Raw genomic sequence first — 22,951 nt, 5'->3', positions numbered from 1 at the left:
TCCTAGAGCATCCTTAAGATACCTTAATATCAAACAGACTGCATCCTACTAAACCTTCTTAGGAGATTCAATAAACTAACTAATAACTCAAATACCAAAAGATATGTCTCGTCTAGCAACAGTAAGATAAATGAGTGTCCCTACTAATCTCCTATATTGATGCTTATTTGTAAGCTCCTCACTATCATTTGCTCCAAAATTTTATATGAGTCCATAGGCATATCAACAGGCTTGGACGTTAGCATACTAGTCTCAGACAAAAGATCCAAAATATATTTCCTCTATGAGAGATTAATTCCCTTACTACTCCGAAGAACTTCAATTTCAAGAAAATACTTGAGGGCACCGAAGTCTTTCATCCTAAAATGTTGTTGAAAATAAGATTTCACCTCTATAATACCAAAAGTATCATTACTAGATACATAATAATATCATCCCCACATAAAATCACCCTAAAATCCCGGCGATGAACAAAAATTGAATGATCAAAATAACAATGTGAGAATCCACATCAAGTAACAATTGAACGGAACTTATAAAACCAGGCTCTGGGCGATTGTTTTAAGCCATAGATCACCTTTTATAACTTGCAACTTTCTCAGTATTCTCTCCCTAGAGCAACATACCCAGGAGGGTGCTCCATGTACACCTCCTCAAGCAGATTCCCATATATAAATGCATTCTTTATATCCAACTGATACAACAGCCAATCAAAATTACAAGCCAAAGAGATAAGCACACAAACTAAATTAAGCCAAGCAACGAGCGAAAAGGTCTCAAAGTAGTCCACACCATAGGCTTGAGTATAGCCTTTGGCTACCAACCAGGCCTTAAGCCGCTCAACAGAGCCATTAGGATTGTACTTAACTATATACACCCAATGACACCGCACAAGTTCTTTACCTGGGGGTAAATCCACCAATGTCCATGTCTTCCGAGATAGCAAGGCATCCATTTCCACATCCATAGCCAACTTCCACCCAGGATGAGACAAAGCCTCATGATAGGTTTTAAGAATATAATGGATAGATAAGGATAGGGCAAAGCTATGTATGAATGATGGAAGATGAGATATTAAAACAAATTTTTAAAAAGGATAATCAATAATGGATTTTTTTAGTACAAGAACAGGTATATTTGCGAAGAGCTACTGGTAATTCATCAGGCGACAAGGAAGAAACAGGAGCTCCAGGCAAAGAATCAGACTATTCTTATATGGCTTGGGAGTTGGGACAGTGTCGATATACTTATAGTGGTGCTTGCCGAGTGATGGTCAGAGAATCATAAAACAGAACCAATACAAAAAGAGGAGTGGAACTGACAATATTACTATCAAGATTATGACTCTCAGCAGAAATACGTAGTATTTTCAAAAACCATACCATCAGCACGAAAAAACTACTACCGAGTAATAGGATCATAACATTGATACCCTTTTGTGATAAAGAGTAACCAAGGAAAACACACCTGATGGCCCAGGGTGTAATTTATCAACATGTGATTGCAAAGTATGGAGAAAACAAGTACACCCTAAAACTCATGGCATCAAAGAAAACAGCGATTAAATGGGAAAAACGACAAATAAAGGACAATGGTTATTAATAGCAGAATAAGACATGATATCAATTAGGTAAAAAGCAGTTGGAAAACTTAAAATAGCATCTCCCAAAAAACATTTCGAAACATTCATATGAATCAATAAAGATTGAGCAATCTCCAATCAATGTCAATTTTTTTCTCTCACCAATCCCGTTATGCTGAGGAGTACTTGTTTGATGAATAATGCTCAGAACGAAGTTTCATGCTGAGTATATTCAAAAGCATTATTAGAACGAAAAACTTTAAGAGAAGCATCAAACTGAGTTTTTATTTCATTATAATATTCTTTGATAACATACAGAAACTTTGAACAATCTTTCGACAAGTACAACCATGCCAAATGGGAATGATTGTCCACGAAGGTAACAAAACCTTGTGTTGCCTAATGCTTGAATCTCTGTCTTCAATCTCGTTTGAGATTGTTTCGCTTACAGCGCCTGGTGGTCTAGGTTGGTCATACAACTTAAAAAAAGTGAGAACACAAAGCACAAATGAACGTGAACTGCTATACCGAATTCCCCGCTGGCCATCAGGGACCGAGTGGTAAGGCCATGATCTGCAAGGGAACGGATCACTCATTCTTCCATTGGGGCCAGGCGCACAAACGATAACTCCAAACGTCACACATCCAATGCCTACCTACCATTTAGGTGGCAGTGTTACACCAGCCATGCGTTGGGGACACAACCTATTTTTGACACGACATGGACCCCAAATATCTGAATGCATTAAAGAAAATAAACTAAACGACTCCTAGACACACTATGAGAAAGAAAAGAAGAACGATAACGCTTTTTGAGGTCACACGGTTCACACTCAAGGCAGGACACTGACTTGCAACTAGGTATCATTTGTTAGAGCTTGGACAGTGACAAATGTTCCAAACAAAAATGCCACTGAAAAGGGGCAACAACATCAGAAGTAGTAGCAGCATTCATAGAAGATGCAACATAGTCGATATAGTATAGCCTGTCCACACACCATCCACCAATCTTCCTCTTTATATGAAGATTCTGAAAGACACAGTAAGAAGGATAGAACGTAATTGAACAGTTTAGTACGTTAATGAGTTGACAAATAGATTACTCAAGGGTACCTAGGGTACATGAAGAACATAAGACAAATTCATAGACGAAGTAGGTAAAACTATACCATGGCCAGCCACTTGGGTAGAAGACCCATTAGAAAGAATAATGCAAGATAGATGAGGAGTCTTATACAAGAAGGAAAACAAATCTGACTTACCAGTCATATGGGTAAAGGCACCAGAACCAATGATCCAAGAGGTAGGGAATGAGGTGGTAAGAAGTACAATTGTACCTATATCGGCAAGTGTAGCCATAGTGGAAGCGGATGACTCAAGTTGCTTGACACGTTTCAATAACTGAGTGATCATGTCGTCGCGAAACAAGGAACCTGATGAACTAGCTCTAAATGAAGCGATAAGATTAGTGTTGCTAGATGACACCACTTCAGCATTACCATCAGACACTGTTGTATTGGCCAATCGTTGGGCCCACTGAGGTCTACCACATTCTTCCCAATATGTTTCGAATGTATGATTAGGTTTGCTACAATGTGTACACTGTCGTGAAATCTGGTCTATCTGCTGTCCACCCCTTGAGCCACGACCTCTCCTAGGAAATCCAGAACCACAGCCACAGCCACCACTACAAATGACAAATATAGAAGTTTTCTTACAAAAGGATGACGAATCAGCTCTGGAGGGAGAGAAAAAATCTCATTCAAAGAAGGCACCTTTTTGCCAGAAAGTAGCTGGCTTTTAACTAAAAGTATATCAGAATTAAAACTGCCAAGAACTTTGTAACCTGAAACTCAGCCCTCTGTATCTTCAACAGTTCTAGGTCAGTGGTGAGAGGCTGATAAACATTAAGTTCTTCCCACAGTCCCTTAGAGGCATTGTAGTACACATTTAATGACTCGTCTCCCTGCTTGAGGTAGAAAATTTTGTCATAAAGGTCATAGATGAGTGGCATTCTTTTCTTGAGAGTAGTTTTCATTCAAGTCGTCCCAAACTCCCTTAGTTGTGGTGTGGAACATAATATTTGCGGCAATGGCAAGCTCCAAACTGTTCCACACCCATATAGAGTGTTGTTTTCATGCATCCACTCATGATAGTCCTTGGAAACAGGAGGCAGAGGTGCTGACATAAGATACTTCAGCTTACCTTTAGCATTAATGTAGACCTTATGCTTGGGCCCACAACAAATAATTAGAAACTCCACTGAGTTTAAAAGAAGTAATTTGGACATTAACATTGTCCACTACAGACTTGGAATCCACCATTATATCAGACAACAAATACAAATGCTAAAGAAAAAGGCTTGCAAGTAGAAAACCAGCAACCAACAAGGAGAAACTGAAGCTGCAGACAAGGACTTCACAACAAGTCACAATGATTTGAGGGACCTTCATTCAAAACCAATATAAACATAGGAAATAATGAAAACAAACCCTCGTGAGAAAAACCAGAGCAAAGAACATCACCCACAGCCAAGGGGAAACAAACTGCAGGGAGAGAGCTTCACCCAAAAAAAAACATAAGCAGCAGAAACCCTAAAATCGCATAGATTAATGGTTGACAAAAACACCTGAAATTTTGCTCAAATAACCAGCAACATATAGAAAAAAAGTCAGCACAATCTCCCAATGATCAGACCAAGAAAATTAGGTTTCTTGAAAATCTTGCACCATAATGAAGCAGTAACAGCCACATATAATAACCAAGAGAAGTACTAATATCAGCAACATCACCAACCTTCAACCGCAGGAGTGAAAAGAAAAATCGCAGGTGAGAAAATCAATTCCTTGTGCAGTAAACTTCATGCGCAACTAGGACTTCAACTTAAATGTATGATTTGTAAACATCAACTGCATCAGTAATGCAGAAGGGCAGCAATCATCACCAATATTGAAAACCCTAGTTCTTCAAGCATTACCAATTAGGGTTTCATGGTAAGGAAAAGGCTGCTAGATGTCTGCACACCACAAGAAAAAACCCTAATTAGGGTTTTAAGAATAGAGAAAAGGAAGATGAAAACACTGATTAAACCCGATCTGATACCATGAAACAATATCAAACAAACATAGGAAACCAGTGCTAATAATGTAGAAGAGAGAGAGAGAGAGAGAAGAAGAAGAAGAAGAAGAAGAACCACAAGCTTGGAGGAGAGAACTGCGGCTCACAGCTGGGCAGAATACTCCAACCGTGGGCTACAGACTACATTATATATAATGTTGAGAAGTGTACCACGATTGGGGGAGTGTCCCTATTGTGGTTGAGTCCATTATGGTTTCCTTTATTGTTTTGTCTTTACTTGTTAGGAGTTAGGAGTCAGTTTCCTAGTCTAAGTTAGTTACCTATTTTAGATTTGGTTTAGTTTCCATTTCCTTTTATGATTGTAATGGATTTATTATAAATAAGATACTTGAGGGAGGAACCAAGTTAATACATACGGCTCCTCCCCTTGCAGCTACTCTTCTCTTCTTCTTTCTTCTCTCTATTCTCCTCTCTAAGGTTACTGGTTACAGGTCCTAGGTTTTCTACATGGTATCAGAGCTCATGGTCTGAAGTTACCCTGGGTTATTATCGTCTTGCCGGTTTGAGAGTCTTGTAAGGTCTCTGGTATGGTGAGCAGCCACTGTCACCGCTGCTGCATGTTTATAGATATTCAGTTTTTTGTTTGATTTTTGTTGCTATGGCTGTCGATTAAAAGTTCGAAGCTAGTTTTGTTTGGCTATGTGATTGGTTTTATGGCTTTTATCAAGCCTTGTTTATGTGTCGGTTGCTTGCCGCTGGTACACGGATGGAGTTGTGCTTGGCCACTGGAACAAAGGCCTCCTGATAGTCAATGCCATACACCTGTGTATAACCCTTGGCGACAAGTCTTGCCTTATACCTCTCCACAGTACCATCAGACTTGAACTTGACCGGGAAAACCCATTTGCATCCAACAGGGATTCTCCCTTTAGGGAGCTCAACCAGGTCCCAAGTGTGATTCTTCTCAAGAGCCAACATCTCTGTGTTCATCGCTTCTCTCCATTTCGGATCTACCATAGCCTCTACCACATTCTTGGGAATAGATATGGAAGAGATAGCCACAGAAAAGGCTATACCTGTAAGGGAGATAGAATCATAGGAAACAAACTTTGCAATGGGATTAGTACATGCTCGAGTTCCCTTGCGGTGGGCAATAGGAAGATCAAAGTCTGAGGGTAGAGAAGTAGAAGGAGGTATACCTGTCTCAATGAGTGAAGGCTCAGGATGAGGAGACAAAGAAGGGTTTTGGCCAGTCTTCTTTATAGGAAGCCATGTAGCCGGAGTTCTCCTGTCCTTCGTATACACTAGTAACTCCCCCTGTTCTCTGTTCACTTGTGCACTAGGAGGCTCCCCCTCAACCACATTATCCACAGAGGGCTCCCCTTCAATAACAGTATCCACAGGACTTTTCTTTCCCCTGTCAATTTGAAAAGGAGAAATGGGAACAGGGAAGGAGAGGGGAACAGAAACAAACTCAGGAACCTCTTCACCCTCAACACCACCAAGAGATGAACACTCCCCCTGAAGAGGTGACTAAAAATATGGAATAGTTTCAAAGAAACGGACATCTTTAGAAAGAAGCCACCAACGAGTAGGGGAATGATAGCACTTATAGCCTTTGGAGGTGGAGGAATACCCAAGAAAGATATACTTGAGAGCCTTAGGGTCCAACTTAGTACGGGCAGATTTACTAATATGGACATAGCAAATACACCCAAACACCCTAGGTGGAAGGGAGAAGGAAGAAGAACAGGGAGGTAACACATCAAGGGGAACTTTAAAGTTCAAGACACTGGATGGCATGTGGTTAATAAGAAAGACAGCAATTAATATGGCATCTGACCAAAACGTTTTGGGAACATGCATAGAAGGACATCCACCTGCAATTTTCTGCTGGCTGTGTTCTTTGTCTGGGGAACCTTATTATTGTTTCTCGGCTCTGTCGAAGGTTCCTGCTGGTTTGGGATGTTGAAAATTTTCTTCTGACTGGTTCGATTACTTTGATTGATGTAGTTGAAGGTGTCTTCTTGGAATATGCCTCAATTTCTTTTAGATCTATCACATCAGCAACCTTCTTGCAATTTGGGTTTTCTCCAAAAAAAACCTGACCTCTATCGATCTCATCATTGGCTCATCTTCTTGAGCTGCCTTTTGGAGGATATTTTGGACTACCAGAGAGAGTAACTCGATTACAGTTTGGGGTCATTCTGCCAGCTGGTTTGTGAGATTGGATTAAATCTCTATCTGCCATTTTTTCTGCTGATCGAACAAAGTTTTTTCTGGTTGGTCGATCATGTTCTCCTTCACTCGATTTTTTTCTGCGAGATGGTATTTGCTTTTGTGATCTGGTGTTTGTTGAGTCCAGAGGTTGAAGACAATACTTCCGCCTCTGATTCACGCTGGAGGTTGGAGATGGTGCTGCAAGTTCTTGGTAGAAGTGCTGCTGGTTCTTGGTTTATCGATTTTCTGTTCTTGATGAGGTATTCTTGTTGAGATCATACAACATGGTGAGTTGCCGTTGCCACTGCCGCTGCCGCTGGTTCCTCTTCTTCCCTAGTTTCCGCTGCCTAGCTTTCCCTGGATTCTTTGTCGTAAGGTTGAAGACAACCTCCATAAATTGGTTTCTTAAAACCTTATTTTTTGAGTTCCAATAATACCCTTCTCTTTATCTCTTATTCTCTTTAATCCATCTTTTACATTCCTTTCCTAGTTTACCCTTTCTACTAGGGAATTAAATTCTTTTCCAAATCTATCCCCTTGCTTCATTATTTTCCAATAACCTCTTGAAAATTCTAGTTATTTACCAAATTGCCACTCTCCATAGCCATTATTTTACCAATTGCATCCCTTGCTTTTTTGTTTACCAAAACCCCTTGCAAAATTCTGGTTATTTACGGAACTGCCATTACTTTTTAATACATTCCCCTATTTGACTACCCAATTGACCTTTGAAAATTCTGGTTTATTACCAGTCTGCCTTTTGGCTTGGATTGTATTTAAAAGTGGATTTCCACCAAATTACAGCCATGCCATCCTTTTTTTTTCCAACACCGTTCCCTTTCAACAATTCTAATTCCCTTCATATCCCATACCTTTGGTATTTACCCATAACATCTTTGGAAACTTCTGGTAAATTATAATTTTGCCATTCCTTCCTTTTTAATTACCCTTAGCACCTCTTGGAAAATTCTGGTATAGTATGTTTTTGCCCTATCTCTTACATCATCTCTGTTATGTCCACATGTACTACACGTGAGGGGGGGATTATGTACAATACACCTGCAAACCTTGCAGAACGCAGAACTTGCAGGAACATTGGTGCAAAACATAGAAGATCAGTTTTCTCCACTATTGCCATTGGGTATCCTTCGTTATTGGGTTGAGTTTGCCGTAAGGAGGAGATTGAAGTATTGAAATATTGAAGATATTTGATTGTTGCCTATTTGAGGATTTTCGATTGGGTTGATATAGTTTTTTTCCGCTGCCTGATTCAGTTTGTTTTCGCTACTTGTTGCTCTAGTTATTTCACTTTAAGATTCTATGCCACTATGACAATTTGAGATTCATCACTAGATAGCTATTGAAGATCGTTGAAAGAATTAGATTTTAGGTTTAGGAGGTAAGAAGAGAGAAGGAAGAAGTTGGAGGAGGAAGAAGATAGCAAGAGAAGAGAGAAGAGAATATTTGGTTGTAATCGATTGTGATGGAGAGACTTCTCCATACATCCTATATTCATTCAATCATAACTAATAGAGAATTACATCCACCTCCCTAGGGAGGTAAAAGAGAAATAAAGAAGAAAAAATAGAATTACATAATAAGGCAACTAGTAATATAACTAGTTCCTAAACTACCCCTATTACATGACTTCTAACACTCCCCCTCAAGCTGGAGAATATATATCATGCATTCCCAGCTTGCTTAGGAAAGAACTAAACTGAGGAGAGCCAAGAGCTTTGGTGAAGATATCTGCCAACTGATCACCAGTCTTCACAAAAGAAGTACAAATACAGCCAGAGTCTATCTTCTCCTTGATGAAATGCCTATCAACCTCAATGTGCTTAGTCCGGTCATGTTGTACTGGGTTGTGGGCAATACTGATGGCAGCCTTGTTGTCACAGTACAGTCTCATGGGTCCTTCAGTGTCAAATCCCAGTTCTTGAACAAGTCTTTTCAGCCAGATGAGCTCACACACTCCGTGTGCTATAGCTCTAAATTCTGCCTCGGCACAAGATCTGGCCACAACATGCTGTTTCGTGCTCCTCCATGTGACTAAGTTACCTCCCACAAAGGTACAATAGCCGAAGGTAGATCTCCTATCTGTAATGGAACCAGCCCAATCGGCATCTGTGAAACCTTCCACTCTCAAGTGGTTGTGCCTTGCATACAACAGTCCTTTCCCTGGAGAGGACTTCAAATACCTTAGAATGCGATACACAGCATCCAAATGGCCACTCTTGGGAGCATGCATGAATTGGCTGACAACTCCCACTGCATAAGAGATATCTGGCCGAGTCATAGAGAGATAGATAAGCTTCCCCACTAGCCTTTGATACTTCCCCGCATCAACAAGAGAAGGACCACAATCCTCTCCTAGCTTGTGGTTCTACTCAATAGGAGAGTTTGCTGGTTTACAGCCTAACATCCCTATCTCTGTTAACAGGTCAAGAATAAACCTCCTCTGACATATGTTGATTCCTCTCTTGGTCCTTGATACTTCTATTCCTAAGAAGTACTTCAAGGGACCCAGATCTTTGATCTCAAATTGTTGTGCCAAGTAGCTCTTCAATTTACCTATCTTAGCTGTATCATCTCCTGTGACCACAATATCATCAACATAGACAATGAGAGCTGTGATAGTACCATTACTCCACTTGGTAAAGAGAGTATGATCAGCTTGGCTTTGGGAGTATCCATTCTTCAGAATAGCCTGTCGAAAGCGCTCAAACCATGCCTTTGGTGACTGTTTGAGACCATATAGAGCCTTCTTAAGGAGGCACACTTTCCCTTCAGCAGAAGGCATCTTGAAGCCTGGTAGAGTTTGCATGTACACTTCCTCTTCCAAGTCACCCTGAAGGAAGGCATTCTTTACATCCAGCTGATATAAAGGCCAATCTTTATTGGCAGCCAAAGATAAAAGAACTCTTATTGAGTTATGCTTAGCCACAGGGGCAAATGTCTCCTGGTAGTCAATTCCATAAACTTGACTGTACCCCTTTGCCACCAACCTTGCTTTGTATCTCGCAATACTGTCATCAGATTTATACTTGATTGTGTAGACCCATCTGCATCCAACTGGGAACGTCCCTTGGGAAGGTCAACAAGTTGCCAAGTACCATTCTTCTCAAGTGCCATCATCTCCTCAGACATGGCTTGTCTCCACTTTGGGTCAGACATAGCATCAATGACATTCTTGGGAATGGAAGCAGTAGAGAGAACAGTAATAAAGGCAAGGCCTATAGGAGAAATTGCATCATAGGAAACAAACTGGGACATAGGATTAGTACAAGTTCTTTTCCCTTTCCTAATAGCAATAGGAAGGTCCAAGTCAGATGGAGGAGAAGAAATGTCATCTGATTAAGAAGGATGAATCTCAGGATGTGGATCTGAATCTGAAGAGGACTCTTGGTAGGTCTTCTTTCTTGTATTATGCAAGCCTTCACCTTTTTTGTATCTAATGTGGTAATCCTTCTCCTTATCAGAACCACTTTCAACAACCAAATCTGTATTCCCCCCTAGTTGATCATCAACCTCAACCACATCTACAGTCCTGTGTTTTCCAATGCCAAGCATAAAAGGAGATGTAGGTAGAGGAGAAAGGAAGAAATCCTCAGTAGCCTGTTCACTCCCACAATTCTCCCCCTGAAGAGGATTCTGAGAAGGGACAAAGAAGGGGACTGATTCAAGAAAAGTAACATCCTTGGAAATGATATATCAGCGAGAAGAAGGATGATAGCACTTGTACCCCTTGGTAGTAGAAGAGTACCCAAGGAAGAGACACTTGAGAGCTTTGCGGTCAAGTTTAGTGCGAGCAAATTTGTTAACATGCACATAACAAACGCAGCCAAAGACTTGAGGAGGAAGAGAAAAAGCAGAGGCCTTGGGAGATCAGATGTCCAAGGGAGATTTGAAATTAAGAAGCTTGGTATGCATATGATTGATGAGAAAGGAGTCAGTGAGAAGAGCAGCGGACTAGAAGGTCTTAGGACATGCATGCCAAACAATAGACTACGGGTGACCTCCAGAAGATGGCGATTTTTCCTCTCAGTAACCCCATTTTGTTGGGGCGTGTCAACACACGTTAGCTGATGGATAATGCCATGAGTAGTAAAGAAGGTTTGAAGACCACCAAACATGTACTCGCCCCCTTTATCAGATCACACAATTTTGATGTGGGTCTCAAATTGAGTAAGGATCATTTGGTAAAAATTCTGAAAGGCATCACAAACATCACTCTTATGCTTCAAAAGTACAGTCCATGTGGCACGGAAAAAATCATCAACAAATGATACAAAGTAACGAAAGCCAAATAAATAAGTAGTAGGGGAAGGACCCCAAACATCAGTATGCACAATATGAAAAGGAGCAACAGTTCTATTACCATGATAAGGATATGAAGACCGACAATGTTTGGCAAACATACATGGTTCACATTAAAAAACATGAGAAGAGGCAATAGATGAAAATAAGTATGGCAATTGTTTCCTCATTACTACAAAAGATGGATGGCCAAGACGGCGATGCCATAACAAAACAGAATCCACAGAACTACTATCATTTCGACCACACACATAAGAATGAGCTATGGGCAAAAGCGGATCAAAAAAGTAGAGGCCTTGTTCCTCACGTCCACTACCAATAATCCTCTTCGTCACCAAATCCTGAAAAAGACAGTAAGAAGGAAAAAAAGTGACACAACAGTTGAGAGATTTAGTCAAATGACTCACAGATAAAAGATTCAGTGTAAGGTTAAGGACATGAATAACAGAAGAGAGGGAAATAGATGACGTCACAGGGATATTACCCTTACCAGATATGGATGAAAGGGAGCCATCAGCTACCCTAACCTTGTCCTTACCAGAGCAAATGGTATAGGAATCATAATAATGAGACGTACCAATCATGTGGTCCGTGGCACTCGAGTCAATGACCCAAGACTGGGCAGCAGTGGAAGCTGAGGTGGAGACCTGCAAAGCTGAGGATGATGAGGATCCAGCCATACTAGATGTAGAAGATGTGCTCAACTGTGACACAACCCTGCGAACCACTGCATCCATAAAGGTGGAGTCATCCTGTGGGGCATCAGCATCAGTCGCCGCTGCGGAATGAGCTCGAGCTCCCCCCTCTACAGCCACCATGACCACGCATACCAGGAGGACGACCATGGAGAGACCAACACCTATCCTTAGTGTGTCCAGTGCGTCCACAATGATCACATTTAAATCTGTCTCGCCCAACTCCACTGGCACCAACTGTCTCCACAGTACTAGCTTCCTCACAGTTAGGCCCTGGGCCTCTACCACCTCCACGGGTGTCTCGAACAGAACTAGAATTGAGGGTTGACCTCCCAGATGATGCTGGTGGTGGTGCCATAGTAAGTCGCTTGGTCTCTTCACTTTGTAAGTAACTACAGACTTCACTAAGAGAGGGAAGGGGAGACCGGCCTAACAGCTGGAGTCTAACTGGCTCATAGTCAGAGTTCAGACCACCAAGCAAAGAGAAGACATGCTCCTTTTCAAGAGTCAGATACACCTTGGCTTCATCCTCTGGGTTGGTCAAATGAAGGTCTCTGTAGTGATCATACTCTTCCACAAGACTAAGGAACGCACTATAGTACTCAGAAATAGCGTTGTCACCCTGTTTCAATGAGTGGATTCTTTGATGGAGCTGATAGACCTTGGCAGTGTCACCTACTCTGTCAAAGGCCACAGAGACACTATCCCAAATAGCTTTGGTTGTTTCCTTCCTTATAAACCTTCTCCCAATCTCGGGCTTCATGGAGAAGCTCAACCATGTCATAACTGTAGAATTTTCAGTCTCCCATTTATCAAAAGTAGGTAAACCAGCTGTGGGAGCCTTGATAGCACCTGCGATACATCCAAGTTTTCCCTTACTACTAAGAGAAAGTCTCACAGAATGTGACCAATCTAGGTAATTAGTACCATCAAGCTTCACAAAAGAAATCTGTTGGTGAGTACTCTCATAAGCCAACTAAGGGACAACAGTAGGGGGCTGTGAATCAGTGGTGCCAAGCACAGATGCATCTAAAGCAGCCATCCTTTACCAAAGACAATAAACAAGAACACCAAAGACAAGTGGGGAGTACACACTCAACCCAAACAAGCAAAAAGAAATCCAATAAGCAGTCTAGGATAGCATACTGCCAAAGCAGTCCTAGCAGCAAATCTCTAAGAGGACTTAAATCAAGCACTTCTAGTGCATAACAATAGCAGTCCAGCACGCAGTCCCTAAGAAGAGGCCTCACAAAGGCTTGTAAGGTGTAGTAATAACTTCAAACACGTAAAACAGCCTCACAAAGGCTATGCATACACATCCCTCAACCAAGGGAGCATCAAACTACAGCTTGAAGCAAGAAAAAAGAAGTAAACACTCTCGGGTTTACCTAGGCATAACACAGGATCCCACACAAGAACTCCATCTGCTCCTATGGCTTCTACAATCAGCAAGGGAGATCATAACAACTCTCATAAGTGTCCTTGGGCGATCCAAATAAGCCAGACTAAGACACAAAAGGAATCCAAGAAGAGCAGCAGCTGCAACCTAAACTTGAACTTGGCAGAACTTGTAGCAGCCTTTGTATGAGATCCAAACTATCAAGAGAGCTTCAAAAAAACTCAGGTATATCCTTCAATCATCAAAAGAGGCTAAAATAAGCCTATTCCATACTCTTTAAGCAAAGCTGTACACAGAAATCTCCTCTTTGGAATCCTTAGACACAAAGGATTTCAAAGAGAAGAGAAAGAATGAAAACAAGGACTGAACACGACTCTCAAACCTTGAGCCTGCTCTGATACCAAGTTAGAATTTAGGTTTAGGAGGTAAGAAGAGAGAAGGAAGAAGTTGGAGGAGGAAGAAGATAGCAAGAGAAGAGAGAAGAGAATATTTGGTTGTAATCGATTGTGATGGAGAGACTTCTCCATACACCCTATATTCATTCAATCATAACTAATAGAGAATTACATCCACCTCCCTCGGGAGGTAAAAGGGAAATAAAGAAGAAAAAACAGAATTACATAATAAGGCAACTAGTAATATAACTAGTTCCTAAACTACCCCTATTACATGACTTCTAACAGAAAGCTACCTTTTTTGGAAGACATTGTAGTACCGGTTTGCTGATCATGTCTGTCCAAGTTTTGAAGATCTATTTTTTCAAGTTCTTCAAGGTTTATTTGAGAGCTGCATTCATATGTCAAGCTGGATTCTGCTGCACCTTAGTTTTTTCCTATTTTGTTTAAGTTAGGCATTAGTACCTTGTATGCGCCAACTTGAGGGGGAGTGTTAGCATTATTATGGAGTTCTTTTTTTATTTAGTTCAAGCTGGATTTTCCTTCTTCTCTTATTTGTATTTTGCAGCTTGAGGGGGAGTGTTGAGAAGTGTACGGTGTACCACGATTGGGGGAGTGTCCCTATTGTGGTTGAGTCCATTATGGTTTCCTTTATTGTTTTATGTCTTTAATTGTTAAGAGTTAGGAGTCAGTTTCCTAGTCTAAGTTAGTTACCTATTTTAGATTAGGTTTAGTTTCCTTTTCCTTTATGATTGTAATGGTTTTATTATAAATAAGATACTTGAGGGAGGAAGCAAGTTAACACATACGGCTCCTCCCCTTGCAACTACTCTTCTCTTCTTCTTTCTTCTCTCTATTCTCCTCTCTAAGGTTACTGGTTACAGGTCCTAGGTTTTCTACATAAATAAAAATAATATCAGGGACAAGTATACCTCTGATATAAACACTATTACAAATAAGCCCCTAATTATATAACTAAATACCCAAAATACCCCCTACGGTTATACTAAACAGAATAAATACAATCTTAACATCATCATTCATAGATCAAACAAATAGAATGGCATGGTGAATAAGTTTATAGTTATTTGGCCACTTAAAATCAGAAACCTGGTGGCCAATTTCGGGTGCTCATTCTGTCTTTAAAGCATGGTAAGAATCCAAAGGATTCAGTCAATAAATGAAATTATAATATTAAAATTATAATTCCTTTTTATCAATTTGGTAGAACAAAATTTATAATCAATAACTGATCCACTAATCCACAGTTGAGATATAGATATAAAAACCTGCATATTACCTTCATTGAGACTAATAGAATTCTGACACTAGGCCTCAAGAACTTTAAACATACTCAAATCTTGCTAACATCAAGACTCTTTTCACATTAACACTGGATGCATCATTTAACTTCAAGATTAAGAACTTCAATGAACATGATATATTATGAAGACTAAACTCAAACCAGGGAAATCTAGTTGAAACTTCACTTGAACAGGCTCAGAGCACAGAGAATATAAACCAGAAAAAGAATAGGAAAGAAACTCTGTAACTTCAATCAAATAACTTAGATAGGCCTGAAACTTCAATTGATAGGTCTGTTCTACAGGTAAAACGTCTGCAGAATCTGGTTTGAATGTGAAATCAAAATAGTTAATTTCTGAAGAATCTTATTGTGGTAAGGATTAAACAAAAGCAAGATCAGAACTGAGAAATTGATTATGTTTTTGGAAATTCAGAACAGAACTTCAAAGAGAGATAAATCTGGAATTATAATAAAGTAACCTGAAATCAGAACTAGAAGCACAAAGCAGAAACCAGTAAACAAAACAGAACTGAAGATTGAACAAAAACAGTATAGCCGCAGGGGATGTGAGTGTTCACATCTGATCTGCAGCTTGATAAATAGATAGAGGAACAAATTGAAGGATAAAACAGGTTAGGAATCCACCTAAACCCTAGGCTACAAAAACAACAAAGCCTACAAAGAGAATCCACTCTTCCACTATGAAATCCACCTAAGTCTTCAATTGGAATACAACAAGAACACCTAGAATCCACCCGTAAACACCACTGAATCTACAGAATCCAATTTCAGAAGGTAGGGAGGGCCTTTTCAAATCGTTGGGAGGGCCTATGTCCAGTACATATATTTATAGCTGCTCCAAAAAGCCTGTGATTGGCTTAGGAGAAAGCTTACATCGTCGAACCAATAAAAAATAAGAGCATCCATCAGCAACCAATTGGAAAGCTCCAATCTAACCTAATACATTATCAATCAATAAGAAAAAAGGAGCCAACTCATACTGGAATAAAATTATTCTTAATTCAAAATAAGCTTTACAATAAAAGAAAGAAAATAACTTCTAGAAGACCCTATTAAGTAATTAATATATCCCATCTTCCTACCTCGTACCTATATTTTAAGCCCATTAAAGTGGCCCAAGACAACAAAGATCCCTTGGACCAAAGGACAAAACATATGTCACCCAACCCTAGGCTTATTCCACTAAAATGAGCCCACTTTACTGTTATCTGCATCAATATAGATCCCAGACTACAACTTAAATCCAAAAAGCTATACAAACTTACCAATGCAAGGGCTTCAAAGAGAACAGCATGTGATGCATTATTCTTGTTAACATTTTTCACCACATCAGTTCCCATTAGAATACGTTGTAAAACCTACAGAAGCCAATAACAATGTTAATCACAACTAACGCACTATAAAAGTAACTTTAAAATACTCCGTCACAAAAGACTGACCTCAAAAAGTGATCTTCTAATATTCGGATCTTCCATTGCCGGAAAGTATTGAAGAGCCCTCATTATCTTAACCTGTAACAACCAAAATTTAGAGCATATTACGTTGTTTAGACCCCCAGAAACCACTTCGAAAGAATCAATATCATGGCTTTACATAACCTGTATAAATTAGCAAGAAGAAACTAGAAAAAACATAAAACTAAGGAGTTCAGGAAACATTGCAAATCCATACACTTAGCCATTCTAGTTGACTCCGTTAATAAATTGTGTAACCCAAAGGAAGGGATCAAATAATAGAACGTTAAACCTGTGCAATATAGTACCTTTGACCTTTCCCATTCACCATAAGTTAATTTTAAGAGCAAAAATTTCACCCAGAAATCAAAAGAAGAAATGCAGATTGTTCCAATACTTGCATGCTTTGTTGGGAAGTGGAAAAAAACAGATTACCAATCCACCCATTGTATTTACACTAGAATATTCTTCTAGTGTCAAATAGTTGTCACGATGTCTAGGCGACCCAAGGCATTGTAGAGGGTCCAAAATCAAGGCGACACCAACAAGGCGTCCAAGGCGCCCAAGTCGACCAAGCGCCTGGATGCCTAGGCGACGTCTTGACAACTAGTAGTGTCTCTTCAAAGTTACTTGGTCATACAAGGGAATGATCTCCACTTTCTCTTAATGCTGATCCCTGTTCCATTATCCTTCCAGAATATTACCCTTCTGAATTGCACATGCATGAGTGCCCAATAACAGGGTAGTGAATACATAATTCATCAAAAGAGATAATAGTAATAACAACTAACAAGAACCATAACAATAAGGTATTTGTGAAGGTTTGGAAACTCTAATGCAGAAAAATAGAATCTCCCTCCCAAAATGTTTAATTTTTGTTTTAAGAAGGTAACTATACTAATAAACCAAATTGAATAGGGCAACCTGTACACTCAGGATGCTGTACAACTGCCACAGCCACAACCTGCCCCTTTACAAAAAGGAAAAGAACTTTACCTCCTGGACAAACCCAAACATCTCAGGTACACCAGTTAGCGGGGATGAGAGGATTAATGTTGGATCCCAAAGGACAAACCTTCATGTACCATCTCTGATCATGTACCCCATATCGCATATACAGAAAGGGTTATTCCCCCTGTTCTGGAAGTATAGCGCACCAAGCAGCCAGTAGACCCTTAGCATTCTCTCGAATGCTACCTGCTGATTGACTTGAAAAATCCTAGCATTTCTCTCCTTCCAAATAGTCCAGTAGACAACAAAGGGGATCATTCTCCAAAATGAAGCCATCCTTCCCATTCCACCAGTATAGCCAATGGAGAGTTTGAGAATATCTAGCATATCTGTATCACTGAGAGGCACTTTCCCATACCTCCCAAGCAAAATGGCAGATGAAGAATAAATAATATAACTTCCTGGCACTCCATGCATAGATAGGAACTGTACCTCATCCTCCATCCCTTTGTAAATTAGATTATCAATGATCAATATTTCCCCAGGATTGCTGTCCAAGTGAAAACACATATTCTAGGGGGGAGGGGGGGGCCAGTGATTCTTTATAACCCTATGTGGAAAAAGATTTTCCCCTGTATGAAGCATCCCAGAAAAGGACTTCACCAAGAATCTTCCGCCCACTGCCAGAACCCCACACCCCCACATCTCTCCCCTCCTTCAACTTAGGTCCCTTCCAACAGGAGGGATCTAAAATTTCCATTTATTCAATTAAACTTACGAAGTAAAGTTACCAAGTAAGATAAGGTAGTTAATAATTTGAGTTAACACAACCCAAAGGAAATGTGAATTATCAAACCAATGAGCCAAGACCTTAATGAGAGCATCTCCTTTTCTAACACCTTAATCACTTTCTTATGACCTACCAAAAAATTCATTTTGCTCTAGACTGGGGGGGAAAATGATAATGTCATTTTGGCACGTCAATTGACATGTATTAAGGGTGTCTCGCCATGACCCATGAGCCAAAGCATCAAGCAATCTGTCTGGCATGTCAGCAACAGTGTAAAGACACAAGAGGCTTCACTAAAGACATGGAATGAGGTCTCGCCGAGATCTCCGAGATATCTCGGTTTTTTGAAGGTCCGAGACGAGACAGAGGACGAGTTAAGGAAACAGCATCATGGTTTAAAGTATCGGCATCAGGTATTGTATCAGAAGGGTGATTTTAAGAGATGTATTTTATCGTATTGGAGAGACGCAAGATAACACTTTTGATTATAAATAAAAGATATGGTTTCTTACATGTACTAATAGGAATTTGTTTAGGTATCGTACCGCATCAGTACCTTAAAAATAAGATACTTATCAGTTAGTATCGGCGGATACGGAAGGATACTTTAAACCATGAACAGCATCGACTCGAGATCTCGGTATTTTACATTAATTGTATGCTTTCTACTTGCTAAATGATGTGTAGAATAGGACCTATTAGTACGTCATAGCCTACCAACCTAGGGTCCGAAGTCAAACTCCTATTTGGACTTTGATATTTCAAAATCTGATAGTGTCATTGTGTTTAAAGGGCCCAAAATAGGTTGTATACCAAGTTTCATGACCTAACTAGATCAAAAACCCACCGAAACCTGGGTTCGAGTTTATTTAAAAAAAAAATACACCAACTCGCCAAGATCTCGGCCCAACTCAGTTTTCTGCCTGGCCAAAACCAGGTCCGGAACTGACACCTTGAACCATGACTAAAGAAGCCTCTAATGTGAAGCTCTTCTTTAGTTTACTCATGTTAATAAAGTATAGACAGCATCATGTGATGTAGGACAAAACATGAAGAAAAAGAGGTCAAAACACTGTTCACATGAACAGTGTCATAGTTATTAGAAGACACAATTTTGTCTATGTGTGAGGGAATTAGGAGTTTAGTTTAGTTTCTATTTTTAGAATTATTCTCTTAGATATTTTGGTTGTCTATTAAGCAACCTTAGCTCTTTAGTCTCTAATTCCAGATTTAGAAAGTAGGCTTAGCTTTTATTTAGAAGTTTATATTTTTAGTTTGTTTCCTTTTCTTGCAAATTTCTAATTACTTGTAAGCCAAGCATAGCAGCCCTAAATATGTAATGCCCTTGGAGCCCCAGATTCTGTTATCCCTTGTGTGGATGAAAGGCTGAGAGGCCTAGCTGGTGAGAGCCAAAACCTCTAGGGTTGAGAGAGCCGAATCTCCTTATCCCTTATTTTCTATCTTCTCTATTCTCCTTTTCCTTACAATTGATCCTTGTACTGCTGCTGTTCTCTGTTTAGCAATCCCAGTGCTGTGAAGACTCATTCAAAAGCTGCAATCAACCCCAAACACTCCAAGACTGTTGTTGATGTTGCTGCCATTGATCGAAGCCTGCTGCTGCTTAATGTAGTCCTAGATAGGTAGGAGACCTACTAGGAGCCAGACAACCAGGATCTCACAAATATGCTGGCCGATTGGGGCAGACTTGAGGAACTAGGTCAAAACTAGGGTTAGGTTTAGGGTAATGAGGTGGGGTTTTATTTAGTAAAGTCAGGCAAGCCTAGGGGAAGCTAACAGTATAGGTTTGAATGATGTTTAATTGAAATTTTAAATTTCAGAAAATTAGGGTTAGGGTTTCGGGTTTTGGGAAATAGGAAAAGAGTTGGATTTAGGGTTTGGAGTGGGGGTTTGGGCTAGGGCTTCTAGCTGAGTGTTAGAGGCAGTGGGATGAAGGTTCGGCTGTAGTAGGGAGGGGTTCTGATGGTTAGATTGGTCTAGACAGAAATTTAGAGCTTTCGGGGTTTTATAGAGACAACGTGGATTAGAGTTTGAGTGGGAGAATGGGGCTACAAGTCGGATCGAGTATTCTGGGCAGTGAGGCGGTGACTCGAGTGTAGTTTGGTTAGGTTTTGATGGCTGGAAGTAAAGGATCTGTGATTTAGATTTTGGGTCTTAATGGGATTCAAATAAAATAAAAGGGGATCGATTGGGGGAGGGATTGGAGGGTTAGAAACAGAAATTGAAGCTCAATCTTACAGCAGATTCCACTGGCAGCAAGCTTGAACAAGGAGGAGGATAGAACCACCTTCAATGGAGATCCTCCCGGCCATCTCGGCGCAAGGAGTCGTAGGAGATCCACCTACCCTTTCCACCTTGATAGAACCACAAGGATGCAACACTCTCTAAAGAGTAAACAGCAGCAACAATGGCAGCATTCATCAAACACGATTTCTGGGAGGCTAATCCTCTTCTGATTTTTTATTAATATATATAATAGGGCCAAAAGGCCAAGCTCGACTCAGCCTTGGAATAGAATTCCTTGGCTGAATAAAATTACAAAGTAATCTCCCTTCTAAAATCGTGGAAGGGGGAGGAATTCTGATTTAAAACAACAAATTAAAAAGATTCCTAAGTAGCTAAAAAGATTTGAGACCCTATCAGCCAATAGGATCATTTCACTTAAATTGAACCAGTGGATGCAACCAATTTGAACCGACTCAATTAAAAACATAAAAATAAAACTAAGTAAAGAAAATGTAAACAAATACTAAGCAAACTAACTAAGTTTGGGGGCCAAGGCCCAACCCTAACTAACTACTCAATAGGCCCCACATAGGAGTGGGGCTGGTTCTTCTTCTTCCTATGGATGTGGCTGAGTCGCTCTTTGATGCTGCATCACTGTTCCTACAAGTTGAATTGTTGTTGCAACTCCTGAGTCCATAACTTCACATCCCTCCATCAGAATCTGTGAAGATTTGGAGTACAGAATCACACCATCAACCACCCCACTCGATCCCAATCTTGGTCTATTCTGCTGGCTGGATTGCTCTACACCAGTAACCTTCTATTTCCATCCCCAACTCCCATCTCCAATTCTGACCATCAGAACTGAACCAAACTTGCAGCAAAGCTTCTCACCATCAAAGCCTACACTCGATCTTCATTGGAGCCCAAATACAGTACTGTTTGTGAGATATTCCACAACCTTCTATTTTGGAGTTCTTTTCATATCTCAGCATCTAACCATAAGAATTTGATGCATTTTGGAGCATAGACCCTGTTCAACATCACCTCCGCTCGACCTAAGTTTGGTGACCTTCTGCTGGCTGGTTTGGTTCTTATTTACTAACTTACTAATTGTGAGTTTGTTTCTAATTTTATGTTCTGCTGCAACCTATCATCGATCCTACTATAGAGTGATTCTTAGTTGAACCCCTTCTACATTATCTTGAGAGATGATAAAGGTGATATCCCTATGTAATTTGGAGCTACAAAGGGGATCAGAGACGCACAATTCTAGCAGGATAGAGATCGATCTTTAAAGTGAGGTAATGAATTTGTAAACTCTTTCTCTTATCCGCTGTTTTCAAAAGATTATTCATTCAACTCAACAGCTATAAGAAGTGATACGCTTCTTCCCCAGGAGCCTTGTAGCTGAGGTGGACATACACAATATTAGCTTTTGACTCAGCCATGTTCTAACAGAGGCAACCAAGAATGAATTTGTCACGTAAAGAAAGGATCTTGATACCTTTTTCTCAGTATTGGATATTGAAAATTTGAAATCCCTTTATAGCATTCATTTTGCTTCTCCTAATAAAATTGTTGTTTTCCGCAGATACACATAGTGTGTGTCTTTGCGTATGTGCGTGATGCAGAGAGCAGAAAAGACCGAAAGAGAGTACAGAAAATAAAATAAACAAACCTGTAGCCAGGGAGACGGGATACCATAGTATGTATACTCTTGTGGGACATCTTGGTTCCTAGCAAGCCTCTCCAAGATCTTAACGCATTTTGGAAGACAACTCCAGTACGCATCATGATTATTTGACACTAAAGCAACAAGAAGGCTCATAACAGATGTCAAAACTCCCAGATCCCGCTCATCCAAAAGCTGTGCCATACGATCTGACCTGATAAGGTAAATGGAGAAATAGAATTAATCGGAACATGTTAAAATAACTTGGAGTGGAAAACATGCATGTTGAAATAGAACACAAAATTCAAACTCACCAGCCATCTACATTAACAACATCAGGATTTTTTCTGAACAGGCGAAGAAGACACAAGGCAGCCTTCTTTCTGACAAGTGGTCTACAGCTACTGGACATCTGACAAAAGAGATGCAAAAATGCATCATCAATATTCAATTCAAAGCTAACTGAGACAGGAAAGTTGTGTTTTTTGCTTACAAGCAATTTTTGGACATCAGGTGCCAATGATTCAGCAAACTCCCTCCCACCAATATTCCCAACCTGTAAGCATACTCCAGTTAATAAAGTTAGAAAAGAATAAAAAAAAAACAGACAGAATCACTAAATATACATGTCTGTGTATGTGTGTGTGTGATATGCATGCGCATACAAGGTATTGTTTGTTGGCAATTCGCACACCCAAGCCTCTGCGGCTGGCACAATGGGTAACAATAATTCTTTCTCCTTTCATTCTGCTTTTGACAAAAAAGAAATTGCATTTGAATCACTTAAATTGTCCCTGCCAGTCCCAACAACACTTTTTTCT

At 40.1% G+C, this 22,951-nt stretch overlaps 1 protein-coding gene across 1 annotated transcript in view; it reads right to left on the bottom strand.

Moving 5' to 3' along the window:
• LOC122654695 (AP-2 complex subunit alpha-1-like) overlaps positions 1-22,951 on the bottom strand; it is an 88,782-nt gene that overhangs the window by 39,654 nt on the left and 26,177 nt on the right. Inside the window, exons 4-8 of the mRNA XM_043848904.1 lie at positions 22,624-22,686; positions 22,445-22,542; positions 22,137-22,344; positions 16,456-16,527; positions 16,282-16,374 (exon numbers count right to left, since the gene is read on the bottom strand). Of these exons, the coding sequence (XP_043704839.1) occupies positions 16,282-16,374; positions 16,456-16,527; positions 22,137-22,344; positions 22,445-22,542; positions 22,624-22,686 (534 nt within the window). The remainder of the gene's footprint in view (positions 1-16,281; positions 16,375-16,455; positions 16,528-22,136; positions 22,345-22,444; positions 22,543-22,623; positions 22,687-22,951) is intronic.

Source organism: Telopea speciosissima, chromosome 3 (genome assembly GCF_018873765.1).
Source record: "Telopea speciosissima isolate NSW1024214 ecotype Mountain lineage chromosome 3, Tspe_v1, whole genome shotgun sequence".
NCBI classification, from domain to species: domain Eukaryota; kingdom Viridiplantae; phylum Streptophyta; class Magnoliopsida; order Proteales; family Proteaceae; genus Telopea; species Telopea speciosissima.
This window is presented reverse-complemented; position numbering and strand designations above follow the sequence as displayed.